We start from the raw sequence: 14,572 nt of genomic DNA, 5'->3' as shown, positions 1-14,572 counted from the left end.
TTGGTAGTCAGTGTCTCTGGTTCCAAGATGAAGCCTCTGGACTTAGACTGAACCATGCCAATGGAATCCTAGGGTCTCTAGACAGCCTGTGGTGGGACTTCTTAGCCACCACAATCATGTGAGCCAATTCAATTTAAATCCCAAACCATAATGACATATTTGGAATTAGGTGGGATCAAGCATTCTAAAAGTGAATTTCAAGATGTTACCAATAACGTTCATTTTTTCCATTCATACCAATGCAGAAAAGTCAGATGGGTAGATTGATAGGCCATGTAATATGGCAAGGAAGGAAAATTTGGTTTAAAAATCATTTGTCTATATTGGCATTCCTTCCAGCTGCAGCTGATGAAATTCCATGAGTTCTTTCTCTCTCTCTCTCTCTCTCTCTCTCTCTCTCTCTCTTTCCCTCTCTCTCTTCCTCCCTCCCTCCCTCCCTCTCTCCCTCTCCCCTCCCCCCTCCCTTCCCTTCCTCCCTCCCTCCCTCCCCTCCCTTCCTTCCTTTCCTTTCTTTCTTTTTTTCTTTCTTTCTCCAGGGATTGAACCAGGGGCACAATCACATCCCCAACCCTTTTACTTTGAGGTGGGATCTCACTGTGTTGTTTAGGACCTCACTAAGTTGCTGAGGCTGGCTTTGAAATTGTGATCCTCCTGCCTCAGCCTCAGAGCCACTAGGATTTCAAGTGTGTACCACCATGCCTAGCCCGAGGAGCTCTAATGAATTAGAGTTGTATTTGCTTGAAGAAGCTAGTTAAGTTTCACACTGACGTGTTTGAAAATAATTATAAGAGCTGGGGGTACAGTTCAATGGTACAGTACTTGCTTGCCACACATGAGACCCTAGGTTTGATTCCCTAATACCACAAAGACAAACACAAAATTATGTTTAAAGCAGGATAAGAAGTATGGGTGTTGCTGTTCACTCACCAGTATTGTTTCTGCCAAATTTGTGGTCTGCTATGAATACATTCAGAATGGATTTCTGCATACCCAAAACAACACAGAAGCATCACATGGGAAAATTTAGTAGATAATGACTGTGTTGGTGTCTATCAAATCATAGAATGATTTCAAAAAGATCAGTGCTACATAGAAAATGAATGTGAAGTAGCTGTGCGACGGGGTGCATGCCTGTAATCCCAGTGACTCAAGAGGCGAAAGCAGGAGGATCAAAAGTTCAAAGCCAGCCTCAGCAATTTAGCGAGGCCCTAAGCAATTTAGCAAGATCCCGTCTCAAAATAAAAAATAAAAAGGGCTCAGTGCTCAGTGCTATGTGGCTCAGTGTTTAAGCAATCCTGTGTTCAATCCCTGGCATCCCCCAACCCCGCCACCCGAAAATACCACAGAACATACATACAAAGTGGCAAAAACGGGTCTTCTATTTTTTTCTGGGTACTGGGCACTTTTCCAAGCTATATCCCCAGTCCTTTTTTATTTTGACACAGGGTCTTGCTAAGTTGATGAGGTTGGCCACAAACTTGCAATCCTTGTGCCTCAACCTCCTTAGTTAAACAGGTATGTGCCATCATGTGTGGCTTGCATGCTATTTAAAGGCTGTTCAATAATTCTGGGAAGGGCTGGGGATGTGGCTCAAGCGGTAGCACGCTTGCCTGGCATGTGCGGGGCCCTGGGTTCCATCCTCAGAACCACATTAAAATAAAGATGTGGGGCTGGGGATGTGGCTCAAGCGGTAGCGCGCTCGCTTGCCATGCGTTCGGCCTGGGTTCGATCCTCAGCACCACATAGAAAGATGTTGTGTCCGCCGAAAACTAAAAATTAATTTAAAAAATAATAATAATTCTGGGAAGATCAGAGTTTGAACCCAGGGCAGGGGTTGTAAGGTATGGAGAAAAGGAGACCAATTTTTTTGATGGAAATCAACTGGATATACCTGTGGAGGGTGAGGATGAGAGAAGTTCAGAGTGATGTAGGGTTTTTTTGTTTTGTTTTGTTTTGTTTTGTGGTGCTGGGGGTGGAACTCAGGGCCTCCCAGATGCTAGGCAAATGTTATACCACTGAATATATTCCTAACCTCCCAGAGTTTTAACTAAGACATTGGGGCTGCTCAGTCTGATGAGAAACGGAGGAGGAGGGGCTGTGGTAGAGTGGGAAAGATATAATCATCTCTTCCCTTTATATCTAAATACTGTTTCTCTTCTGGCACTTTTAGCATGATGCTGTGAGTCACACCTACTTGTGGCTGTCTCTCTCCCCAGAGGACTGAAATGCTGACTTAATTCACCCTGTCTGGATCCTTGGCAACTAATCCACAAGAGCAGTCACTGGATATTAGCTGGCAGAACTACCATATCGCTCAGCTCATGTAATAATAATAACTAGCATTTGCATGAGCTCATCTCATATGCCAAAGCACTATTCTAAGAGTTTTGTGTATTAACCCGTATTAACCCATGTCTTTTCTTTTTTTTGCAGTACTTGGGATTAAATTTAGAGCACTTTACCACTGATCTACATTCCCAGCGGCTTTTTTTTTTGGATAGAGTCTTGCTAAATTTTCAAGACTAGCCTTGAACTTGGGATTCTCTTGCCTCAGTCTCCCAAGTCACTGGGTTTACAGGCCTGTACCACCAACGTCCTGCTTGCTGTAATCTTGGTCATGTCCCATGAGGGAAATTATTTGTTTATTTATTTAGATACTGGGGATCAAACCCAAGGTGTTTTACCACTGAGATACATCCCCAGACCTTTTTAGGGGAGTACCGAGGATTGAACTCAGGGGTACCTAACCACTGAGGAACATCCCCAGTCCGTTTTGTATTTTTTTTAGAGACAGGGTGTCTCACTGAGTTTCTCAGGGCCTCCCTAAATTGCTGAGGCTGGCTTTGAACTCTTAATCCTCCTGCCTCATCCTCCTGAGCTGCAGGAATTACAGGCATGTACCACTGCACCCAGCCAGACCTTTTTCTTTATTGGTACCAGGGATTGAATTTAGGGATACTCAACCACTGAGCCACATCCCCAGCCAATTTTGTATTTTATTTAGAGACAGAGTTTCCATTGAATTGCTTAGCACCTCACCATCGCTGAGGCTGGCTTTGAACTCTCGATTCTCCTGTCTCAGCCTCCTGAACCGCTGGGATTACAGGAGTGCACCATCAGCCTAGCTTCCAGCCAGACCTTTTTTTTTTTTTCTTTTTTTTTAGTTATAGGGAGACACAATATCTTTATTTTTTATTTTTATGTGGTGTTGAGGATCAAACCCAGTGCCTCAAGCATGGTAGGTGAGTGCTGTACCTCTGAGTCACAACCCAGCCCCCAGCCAGACTTTTTAAATTTTATATTTTGAGACAGGGTCTTGCTAATTTGTGAGGGTAGCCTTGAACTCACAATCTTCCTGCCTCAGCCTCCCAAATGAGCTTCTGTGAATACAGACATGCACCACTGAGCCCAGTTTAAGGGAGAATTATTAATGGTACTGTTGTACAGATGAAGAAACTGAGTCACCAAGAAGTTAAAGTAAGACATCCAAGGTCACATAGCTAGTAAGGTCACACAATTCTAAATAACTGCATGTCTCTATAGTCATATGTACCTTGAAAAACCTACAAGGAAGTTCCTGTGAGAGAAAGACCCAGAGAGGCAATTTTTTCTTTCTTTTTTTTTTTTTTCTTTTTGGTGGTGCAAGAGATTGAACCTAGGACCTAGCAATGCTAGGCAAGCATTCTACCAGAGTACATCCCCAGACTGAGAAGCAACTTTTCTATGGTTACATAAGGGAAACAGTGTTAGAAATGAACTTTAAGTAAGGATAAAGTAAACACATGGCAGCTGGGGATGTGGTTCAGTGCTTGCTAGCATGTGGAACTCTGAGTCTGAGCTTCAGGACCATTAAAAAAAGAGAGATAAAAAAGATATATACATGAAGATCTGGGTGAATCTTTTTTTTTTTTTTTTTTTTTTTTTGTACCAGGGATTGAACTCAGGGGCACTCAACCACTGAGCCACATCCCCAGCACTATTTTGTTTTTTACTTAGAGATAGGGTCTCACTGAGTTGCTTAGCACCTCACTTTTGCTTAGGCTGGCTTTGAACTAAAGATCCTGATCCTCCTGCCTCAGCTTCCCAAGCTACTGGGATTACAGGCATGTGCCACCTCTCCCAACACCCCCAGCACCCACAGGCATTCTGATAGCAAAACTTAAATATGTGTAATTCATTTTACACAAGGAAACTGGAGTTCAGAGAGGTTAGGTAACTTGCCCAAATTTGTACACCAAGTAAATATTAGGCATTGGGGTTTGGGGAGTTCTTTCTGACTTCCAGGTGAGGTGCCTTTTATGTGTCCTGCAGTCTCCCAGCTTTTGCCTCTGATGACCTTCATTTATTCATTCTTTCAAGAATCCATGCATCTAGTATATCATTCATCAGTATCTTTTTAAAGACACTGGGGAATACAGAAATTGGGAAGACATGATCTCTGCCCTCAGAGAGCTCAGTTGGGAGCAGAGACAGGTAAGCACAGGTGGTTTTTAAAAAAAAAATTTTTTTAAATAGTTGTAGATGGACAGCATGCCTTTATTTTATTTTTTAATGTGGTGCTAAGGATAGAACCCAGTGCCCCACAGATGCTAGGCAAACACTCTGCCACTGAGCTATAGCCCTAGCCTTTACATGTGGGTTTTTAGGGGCCTCTGAAAGGTGCTGGGGAGTCTAAAGGAGGAGAAGGACTCTGTCTGGAGTAGCTGGGGCAGATTTTGTACAGGAGGCAGAGCCCCTTGAAAGAGGAAGAGGTGTTTTCCTGGTACAGAAAATGGGGGCAGGGCCAGTATGTTTGGGCCACTGAGATGGAGTGATGAGGACTTGCCGCAGCCTTGGCTGGGCACTGAATCACGAGCCACCACACAGCTTTGTAGATTCAAACAGCAATTCTTTATTCCCGAACTCACACCGGCCTCTACACACGTTCTGGGGAAATCCCAGTTCTGGGCCCAAATACTTTTCAATTCCACGAGAACTCAAGGGGAACTCAAGGATGGGGCGTGCCTGAGGCAGCAGGATACGCCCTATTCCCCCCCCCCCCCAGGGTACGCCTTAAACCTGGAACTTCCCTAAACCCAAGGACGGGATACTCCCTAAAACCTGATCAGCTCTAAACCCGGATCCGCCCTGGTCCTTGAGCAAGGTCACCTTACTAAAGCATACATGCAATGTCACAGTGAATGTCCTCTAAGCAACATGGGGTACGCTGGCAAGGAAATTTTGATGCGTCATTCCTACTTGGCAATGGCCCTCAGCAAGGACTGGTGGCAGAAACTGTCTGCCAGGCCAGAGCTCCAATTTGATTCTGAGGTCACTGGGGAGTCTCTGAAGGGTTTGATCAAGGGGTTCTTTGGCCAAAATTCTGAAGTAAGTTTTCTCTGACAGTGGTGTCCAAAGACCTGGAGTGTTTTTTAAGGTTTTTACAAAAATATTTTTTAAGTTATTGATAGACCTTTATTTAATTTATTTATTTATATGTGGTGCTGAGAATCGAACCCAGTGCCTCACACATGCCAGGCAAGTGTGTACTGCTGAGCCCCAGCCCCAGTCCTTAAGAATGTTATTAAGGGGGCTGGGGTTGTAGCTCAGTGGTATAGCACTTGCCTAGCATGTGTGAGGCACTGGGTTTGATTCTCAGCACCACATATAAATAAATATATTAAATAAAAGGTACATCAACAACTAAGAAGAAAATCTATTAGGGGAATGAGGTAGAGCTCAATGTTTAGCACTGAATTTGATCCACAGCACCAAAAACATCAAAAAGTCCATGGGTGCTAGCTCAGTGGAAGAGTACTTGCCTAGTGTGTGAGGTTCTAGGTTCAATCTCCAGCTTTGCAGGAGGAGAAAAAGTCTAATACATGAGCCAAAAAATTGATGGCCCTTACTTTCAATATTGTTTGTTTTATGGTGCTGGGGCCCCTTTGTAATTTTTTCTCCTTTTTCATTGGGTATTAAATGTGGGAGTGCTTTACCACGGATCTATATTCCCAGGAATTTTTATCTTAAATTTTACATATATGTGTGTATATATATATATATATAATTTATTTATTTTGGTGATCTTGGGGATCAAACACAGGGCTTCAAGCATGCTAGACAAGTGCTCTTCCCGAGCCCTTATTTTATATTTTAAAATATTTTTAGTTGTATCCCAGCACCACACACAAAAATATTTTTAGTTGTAGATGAACACACAATCCCTTTATTTATTTTTATGTGGTGCTGAGGATCGAACCCAGTGCCTCATACATGCCAGGCAATCGCTCTACCACTGAGCCACAACCATAGCCCTATTTTTTATTTTTGAGACAGGGTCTCACTAAGTTGCTGAGGGTCTTGCTAAATTGCAAGACTGGCCTTGAACTTGCTACCTACCCTTCTGCCTCAGCCTTTGAGTCGCTGGGATTACAGGTGTGCACCATTGTCTGATAGCCCCTTCTACTTCTAATCCCATTATGGGTTTTGGTCCATCAGAAACCCTAGGAACATTTTTGTTATCTTGATTCAAGACTTTGTCACACCTGCTAAAGAGAGCAGCCTGCTTCCTTCCTCCCTGCCCATACCTCACCTGGCACCCCGGTGACAAAGGGGCTTGGAATAAAGGCATGTAGAGAACGGAGGGGTTGAAGCTGCGGGTCTAGGTATTCCTGGATTTGGTTTTCCCCACCTCTCTGGTCTGGGCTGGTTTGAGCATCTCAGCTTCCTACAACTGCCCGCCCCCTTGTTTGCTGCATTCAACTTCCTGCCCTACCAGAGGAAGTGGGGAGTGATAGCAGGTGCAGAGACAGCTAGCGGAGCCATGGTGAGTCCTTGTGCCCAGGAAGCTAGGCATCCCCAGCCTAACCCCCTTCCCCCACACAGTCCCCAGACCCGGGTTGACCCATAATAGGCTGACTTTTCCAAGTCTTTGGGTTCAGGTGATACTGAGGTCCTGCCTGCCACTCTCAGGAGTCTTATTCACCCCCACCCCCAACAGGACAAGGAGTATGTGGGTTTTGCTGCGCTCCCCAACCAGCTGCACCGCAAGTCCGTCAAGAAGGGGTTTGACTTCACACTCATGGTGGCAGGTCTGGAGGCTCTAGAGAGAGACTTGGGGTGGAGGTGTCTTCAGAAGACCCTGGCTGTCCCCTCATCTCATCAGTTGGCCTGTCCTGTCCACAGGGGAGTCAGGTCTGGGGAAATCCACCCTTATCAACAGCCTGTTCCTCACCAACCTCTATGAGGATCGGCAAGTGCCAGAGGCTAGCGGTAAGATCCTGCTGCCATCTCCAGGCAGTGCCCTTGACCCCCTTCCCTAGGTTGCATTCTTCCTTCAAGTTCACTCAGTGCCCACTGCTTTTCTGAGACTGTTTCCTCCCTTGAAAAGGGGATGGGGCAACTGTAACACTGGGAAAGGAAATTAGTCTTGCTTTGAGCCCTATGCTATCCTCTGTCCTCTCCTTGCCCCCACAGCTCGCTTGACACAAACATTGACCATTGAGCGCAGGGGTGTGGAGATTGAAGAGGGGGGCGTCAAGGTGAAGCTGACCTTGGTGGACACACCTGGCTTTGGGGATTCTGTGGACTGCTCAGACTGGTGAGGAGGAGGGAAAGGGACAGGGGCTGAGCCTCTCAAAGCAGCTACTGTGTGGAGGCCCAGGGGACAGTTGCAGGGCTGGTCTGACCTGGTTCCCTGACTCAAAATGAGGCACCTGTTTCTGGAAGCCATCTGGCCCAAAGTATGCTTCTTAACTTCACACCAACACCCCTACCAGTTTCCCTTGATATATGGATGGAGCCAAAGGAACTACTTCTCATCCGCATAACCTCCGCAAGCCTTGTCTCCTTGCCTGTCCTGTGGCTTCTGATCTTTGACACATGTCCTCTCTCCATACCCCAGCTGGCTGCCTGTGGTGCGCTTCATCGAGGAGCAATTTGAGCAGTATCTCAGGGACGAGAGTGGCTTGAACCGGAAGAACATCCAGGATTCCCGGGTCCACTGCTGTCTCTACTTCATCTCACCCTTCGGCCGGGGGTCTGAAGGGGGATCCTAAGGGTTGGGGGCCTTGGGGAGGGTACGAGGGAGGCTTTGTTGCCTGGGACTGGGCCCTGATTAATTTTGGGGTGCAGGCTCCGGCCCCTGGATGTGGCCTTCCTCCGGGCGGTGCACGAGAAAGTCAACATCATTCCCGTCATCGGCAAAGCAGATGCCCTGATGCCCAAGGAAACCCAGGCCCTCAAGCAGAAGGTGTGCGTGGTGTCCTTGGCCCCAAGTGAAGCCAAAAGTCATGACCGATCTCAGCTTTGACTTCTTTGATCTTGGGGTAGTCTTTTTGGAACATTGTGGGAGAGTTTTCGGGAAAGGTGGGCAGCAAGCTGCCAAAAGTAGCCATGTCTTTAGAAGTTTAAAACAGTCTGAGGGGTGGAGATACAGCTCGGTTGGTAGAGTGCTTGCCTTGCATGCACCAGGCCCTGGGTTTAATCTCCAACACCACACACACACAAGCCAGTCTGAAACAGGGCTTGGTGTCACACTGGAGGCTGAAGCAGGAAGATCTCGACTCCAAAGCCAAAAGCACTACTTCTCATCCCCATAACTTGGCAAGGTGAAGTGCCCCTGGGTTCGATCCCTGAATGGTGACAGGCTGGATATACAGCAAAGGCTTAAGAGCAAGGGCATGGACATGATGACCCCTGACATCCCTCTGGCCTTGTGATGCTGATGATCTCCTATCCTAAGCTCTTCAGAGCCTTAAACTACTGTTTCTCTCAGGTCTTTCATGGTCTGTTTAGAATCCTGTTTATCATCACTGTGACTTGATTTTGTTTTTATGTTATCTTGTATGTCTGTCTCTCACCATCTCTGTCATTCCCATCTTTCTGTCTCTCTGATTACCAGGTGTCTCTGTATCTCACTGTCTCTGGCCATGCAATGTCTGTCATTCATGGCCTGTGGATCTCACTCTCTCTGAATCTTTCTTCTCTGAGATACGGGACCAATTGAAGGAGGAGGAGATCAATATTTACCAGTTCCCAGAATGTGACTCTGATGAGGATGAAGACTTCAAGAGACAGGATGCTGAGATGAAGGTATGAGAGGAAGAGGAGGAAGGGGCAGAGCAGAAGTTAGGTGTGGAGATGGAGGCTGAGGTTTTTGCCCACAAGCAGCCCACGGTGACTCCTGACCCCTGCCCTCTAGGGAAGCATCCCTTTCGCAGTCGTCGGTTCATGCGAGGTGGTGAGAGACGGTGGGACCCGACCAGTGAGGGGACGCCGCTACTCCTGGGGGACCGTGGAGGGTAAGGCCAAACACAAATTCTGAGGCCAGCAGCAAGCAGAAGCTGCATCCAATATGTAAAGTTGGGGCGGGTTCTAAGTCCTGGGAATTCCTAAAAGTCAAAAGAGGGATACTTGGGCTGCAAACTGAGGATCCTTGACTAGATCAGCAGCAGCACTCCCGGGTGACTGAGGGTGGGTTTGGACCGGAAACTCCCTGACGCTCACCGATCCGCCCCCCAGTGGAGAACCCACAGCACTGCGACTTCCTGAACCTGAGACGGATGTTGGTGCAGACACACCTGCAGGACTTGAAAGAGGTGACACACGATCTGCTCTACGAGGGCTACCGGGCCCGCTGCCTACAGAGCCTAGCCCGGCCTGGGGCTCGTGATCGAACCAGCCGCAGGTGAGAACCAGGACCAACGATTTTGATGCTTCCAAATCTCCACTCCTGGGGCAGCGTTCGAGACTGCGTAGTTCCCACTCTTGACCCCGCCTCCCTATCCATGGCCCCACCCCACCCTACCCCCTAGCTCTCTTTCTCCACCCACTTGGCCTCCGACTCTAACCTCCCAGACACGGCCCCGCCTCCTAGACTCAAATTCCTCCGGCCTTAACCTACAATTTCAGATCCCATCCCTGATTCCTGTCTCCCTTCCCTCTACCCTCTAGTAAACTTTCCCGCCAGAGCGCCACAGAGATCCCGCTGCCCATGCTGCCTCTGGCCGAGACGGAGAAGTTGATCCGCGAGAAGGACGAAGAGGTGAGCAAGCACCTCGCTTCCCCTCCACCCAAAGCTCCAGATCCTCTTCAAGGTCCCTCCCTGGCGTCTCCGGGTTTCACTGCCAATAATCTTGCCCCACACAGCTGCGCCGCATGCAAGAGATGCTGGAGAAGATGCAGGCCCAGATGCAGCAGAGCCAGGCTCCGGGCCAGCAGTCGGACGCTCTCTGAAGCCTCCGCCCGGCCCGGCCTGACCTTACTTCGGCTCCGCCTTCGGTCCGTTTCTTGTCCAATCCCGGGGCCCTAGACTGCCCAGCCTCTACGCCCACTCTTGCACTTGCTTTGTGTAGGTTCTCGCGGCTAAAGGTTCAGCCCGTCCGGGAGTTTGTGGCTCCACCCCCCACTTCGCCCTGGGCTCACTTCCAGGAGGGGCCTGCAGCCCAGCTCCTGCCAGCCTCTCCCCACCTTGGGGTGTCGCCCCCCTTCAAACTATGTCACCAATAAAAACTTAGCTTCCCGGGCGCCACGCAAGTCTTCTCACTGGCGGGAACCGGACTAGGGGGTGGAGCCTTCCCCCACGGACTCCGACACATTCATTCATTTGTTGGACACTCCCTTCCTGCTGGGTAGTGTCTCCGCCCAGCCTCCTACCTGAGTCCCTCTCACATAAACACAAGGCGCCGCCCATAAGAAACAAAGACCAGTTGAATTTTATTGGGAATCGGGGTGTGGGACGGACTGGCTGGAAGCCTAGGCCACCAGAAGCCTAAGAACATCCTCTACTCCTGGTCCTTGGCGTCACCGTGCGTGATGACGTAGCAGATGTTCTTGTAGTCTACGTTGCCGCCCACGTCAGGGGGGAAGGCTGCCCACATATTCTTGATCTGCGGGAGAACGCACGGGCATCTCGAACCGGTCCCAGTGCTCCCCCTCCCCCGTCCCCGTAGCCTCTCCCAACCACTCCCCAACTCACTTCCTCTGGAGTGAAGCGGTCGCACTGGGTGGTAAGCAGCTCCTCCAGGCTGAAAGGTGACAGGAGGAGTTAAGATTGGGTCCCTGATTCCTGTCCACTCCCTCTCACTTTATCCTCGTTTTCACTGGTTTCCAGAACACTCTGGCCTCCCCGATTGCTTTTGTCCTTCCCCACTATTTGCTGTGAAATGTAATCCTATTGCCCAGTCCTATTTTTCCCTTACTGGCTTTCTGGATGGGAGCAACTGAAAGGGGCTACTTACAACTGCTTCTTGATGGTGCCCTTTCCCTCAGGGTCCAGGACCTTGAAGGCTCCAGTGATCACATCCTCGGGATCGGCACCTGAGGGGTCAGGGGGAACATGAGCCTGGAGGGTCCCTAGAGGTCTGGGAAGGGGCAGCTGGGGCCGTGGACCCAGGACACCTCACTGACCTTTGAGCTTCTCCCCGAACATGGTCAGGAAGACAGTGAAGTTGATGGGCCCACTGGCTTCCTTCATCATGGCATCTAACTCCTCATTCTTCACATTGAGGCGGCCTGAAGGGGGTTCGGGGAAGCAGGGGTGGAAGTTGGGTCCTGGGGCAAGGGCTGTACATTCCCATAAATTTAGACCATCCCGCCCATTTTTTACAACATAGATTGAGGCCCAAGATGGAGTTGATAGGGTTGGAACCCAAGGTCATTGAAAATTTCCCCTCCCCCAACCACCATCTTGAGTATTTGTGGGACTCACCCATGGCTGCAAAAGTGTCCCGAAGATCCTCTTTGTCAATAATGCCATCTCGGTTCTGGTCAATTACAGTGAAGGCCTGTGGAGGGCAGGTTGGGGAGAGATGAGTTCCCCCATGGCCTGGCTTCAGCATCCCCACCCCAGACATATCAGATTCTGGCCTCCTGCCAGCTGTTCTCTCCCACCCCAAGCAGGGAGGGGAAGAAGGAATTCTAAACCTTTTCCCTCCCCCTAACAGGTGCACATTCCAGGGAGGGGGTTGTGGGTGATGGCAGGGGTGCCTTTGGTCAGCTTTCAGCTTCCAGCCTTCCCCACTCACCTCCTTGAACTCCTGGATCTGAGTCTGGTCAAACATGGAGAAGACATTGGAGCTCCCCTCTGCTGCTGCCCTTCTCTTGGCCTTCTTAGGTGCCTGAGGGGTGAAGTTTGGACAAGGAGGTCCATTGGCCAGTCCCTAGACCTCTCTGGCAGGCAATGGATTAGACCCAGTGTTCACTGTTATTGTTTTGTTTGGCTATTTGAGATGGAGTATGTTACCCAGTAAGCATGTATAACACAGGGGTATGTTACCCAGGCTGCTTTCAAACTCCTGTGCTCAAGGAATCTTGCCTCAGCCTACCAAGTAGCTGAGACTACAGGTTTATGTCACCATGCCCAGCTAGATTCAGAGATCCTTGAATCCCTTCTTCTAAAGTAACTTTTCCCTCCCTTGGGACTTCTTGGCTGAGGGACTTGTTTTATTTGTATCCCCTAAATTTCCATCTGCAGCTCCTGGGTCCCCATACTTCCATCCTACCCAATAGGTAAAAGCTTTCTCACTTCAGACTACCCCCAGCCTGCATCCTTCAATTCCTGGTTTGCTGTTTGGGCCTGATCCACTCATTTTCTTTGTCTGAACCTCTACTTTCTCATTTATAAAATGGGAGTGAGAATCCTCATCTGGCTGGTCCCAGAACTTTAGGAAGATGGAGTACAGGAGGTGATGGAGCTGGCTTTGAAAGGGCCTGGAAACCTAAGAGTGGAATATCTGGGCAAATTAGCATTGGTTGGATCCTTTAGGCCATCACTTTATCTGTTTTTCAATAGTGATACCAAGGAAGTGAGGACTCATTTTTTTTTTTTATCTTTCATTGGATTGGAAAATTGCTACTGTTTTCCAAAGGGTGAGGCTGCCCTGAGTCTAATGGATCTGGCCAGGGGTTGGGGATTCTCACTCACCATGTCTTAGGTCTCCTGGGGGCAAGGCAGTGGCTCCAGCTGGAAAGAAGCAGAGAGTCAGCCTGGCGTAGTCCCTCTGGGGTTATATAGTCCTGCCCCAGGGAGCCCTTAGCATAGCAGGGTAACCTTAGCCCTGCGGGTGCCCACCCCAGATACCAAAATAGCCCGGCTCAGAGACTCTCCTTTCTTGGAGGGCCAGCAGCAGCTGGAGCACACAGAGGGAGGAGGGAGTGGGTCTTGGGATGCAGGTCTCCTTAGGACCTAGGCAGGAAGGGATGATCTTTCTCCCAGAAGGGGCCTGGAATGTGCCAGAGTTCAGAGTGGGCCCAAGCTAAGGCTCAGTTCTGGGAGAGAAATGAGTACCCCTGTACCCCTCTGCCCTTGGATGGGGTAGACTCAAATCTAAAACCAGTAAACATGTATTGAGTATCTGCAATGTGCCAAATAGTGTGCTGGGCTTTGGGGGTATGCTTGTTGCTTCACCCCATATCGTGGGATTCATAGTCAAGTGTGTGTGTGTATGTGGGTGATGGCAGAGCTTAAAGTTGGGAGAGAGCCATCTGTGGAAACAGGAGTCTCAGGAAGCTCTCTCACAACCTTTATGAAGAGGGGAGGCTGCGCATGCTGGCACACACCTGTAGTCCCAGCTACTCAGGAGGCTGAGGTAAAAAGATTGCTAGCTTGAGGCCAGCTTGGACTACTTAGCAAGACCCTGTCTCAGAAGAAAAAATAAAAGGGGCCGGTGATTATAACTCAGTTGTATAGCACCCCCTGGCTTAATCCTTAGTACCAAATAAACAAATCAATCAATCAATAAAAGAAGAGGGGAAATTTTGTGAAAGATTCTCTGTGGTCTCAGGCTTTGTGTGTCAACCCCCTGGGCCTTGGTTTCCTCTCTATAAAATGGAAAGAAACATAATTCTTATCCCACGGATGTTGCATTAAAATTAACAACTAGGCTCTGCCTTGGTGGAATTTGTAGTCTAGCTATAGGAATAAATGCAAAGAATAACATATCATCTGGTAAGGAGCCCAGAAGTAGAGGGCATAGCACCCTGTCTTAAGAGTATAGGAATGGCTTACTAAAGGCCAGAGGAAGCAAGTCAGGTGAAAGTGGAAGGGTAGGCAGGCTAGACAGGAGACATGCCATGGGCAAAGGCCTGGACAGTGAAAGATCAGATGTTCAGGTTGCCACAGTTGTTATGAGGCTATACAGAGGATGCAAGGAGTTGGTGACCAGGCACTGGAGGACCTTCAATGCCAGGTAAGAATGGAGAGCCTGGAGAGCATGGAAAGATTTGAAGCAGAAGGATGTGGTCTAGTATGACTCTAGATCATTTTTCTGGGTACCTGTGTAGAGGCTGGTCCTCAGAGGAGGGGAGTCAAAGAAACCAAGAGGGAAGCTGCCTACCGCTTTCATTTCCTCCTAGGCAACTGGAATGGCCAGTGGCTTCTTTCTTCGTTCTAGGCAAGAACCTCCTTGGCTGACTGACCTTTCCCAGACCTCTAGGCCTCAGTGCCCAGTTCCCACCATGCAATGGATGGATGTCTGGGGAAATAGTGGTAGAGGACGCCCCAGGTTTGGAAGGATACCCATTTCATACTCTTCCTCCTTCTTTAGGACCTGATGTCCTGAGGAAGGTGCCTCTGCCCTTCCCCCCTCCTCCA

General features: G+C 48.9%; 3 protein-coding genes across 3 annotated transcripts in view; 1 reads left to right on the top strand and 2 right to left on the bottom strand.

The window, feature by feature from the left end:
• The window catches only part of ZNF48 (zinc finger protein 48), a gene marked incomplete at its 5' end in the record, with an annotated part of 13,391 nt that extends 6,587 nt beyond the window's left edge, over nt 1-6,804 (bottom strand). The window contains one exon of the mRNA XM_081300068.1: nt 6,755-6,804. Within this exon, the coding sequence (XP_081156194.1) occupies nt 6,755-6,804 (50 nt within the window). The remainder of the gene's footprint in view (nt 1-6,754) is intronic.
• Nucleotides 6,498-10,858, top strand: SEPTIN1 (septin 1). Its single transcript, XM_081298763.1, has 12 exons — nt 6,498-6,805; nt 6,980-7,070; nt 7,165-7,251; nt 7,456-7,579; nt 7,883-8,017; nt 8,113-8,230; nt 8,971-9,072; nt 9,182-9,281; nt 9,502-9,667; nt 9,934-10,024; nt 10,129-10,260; nt 10,335-10,858. Exons 1-11 carry the CDS (start codon nt 6,803-6,805, stop codon nt 10,213-10,215), a joined length of 1,104 nt encoding a protein of 367 aa, XP_081154889.1. The 5' UTR covers nt 6,498-6,802; the 3' UTR covers nt 10,216-10,260; nt 10,335-10,858.
• On the bottom strand, nt 10,672-12,971 carry MYL11 (myosin light chain 11). Its single transcript, XM_081298766.1, has 7 exons — nt 12,905-12,971; nt 12,006-12,098; nt 11,690-11,765; nt 11,389-11,493; nt 11,220-11,298; nt 10,958-11,006; nt 10,672-10,868 (listed from the first exon to the last, which is right to left on the bottom strand). The coding sequence occupies exons 1-7, from the start codon at nt 12,905-12,907 to the stop codon at nt 10,764-10,766; spliced, it is 510 nt and encodes a 169-aa protein (XP_081154892.1). The 5' UTR covers nt 12,908-12,971; the 3' UTR covers nt 10,672-10,763.
• Nucleotides 12,972-14,572: the final 1,601 nt, after the last annotated feature.

Source organism: Spermophilus citellus, assembly GCF_964194105.1.
Source record: "Spermophilus citellus genome assembly, chromosome: 6".
NCBI lineage: Eukaryota > Metazoa > Chordata > Mammalia > Rodentia > Sciuridae > Spermophilus > Spermophilus citellus.
This window is presented reverse-complemented; position numbering and strand designations above follow the sequence as displayed.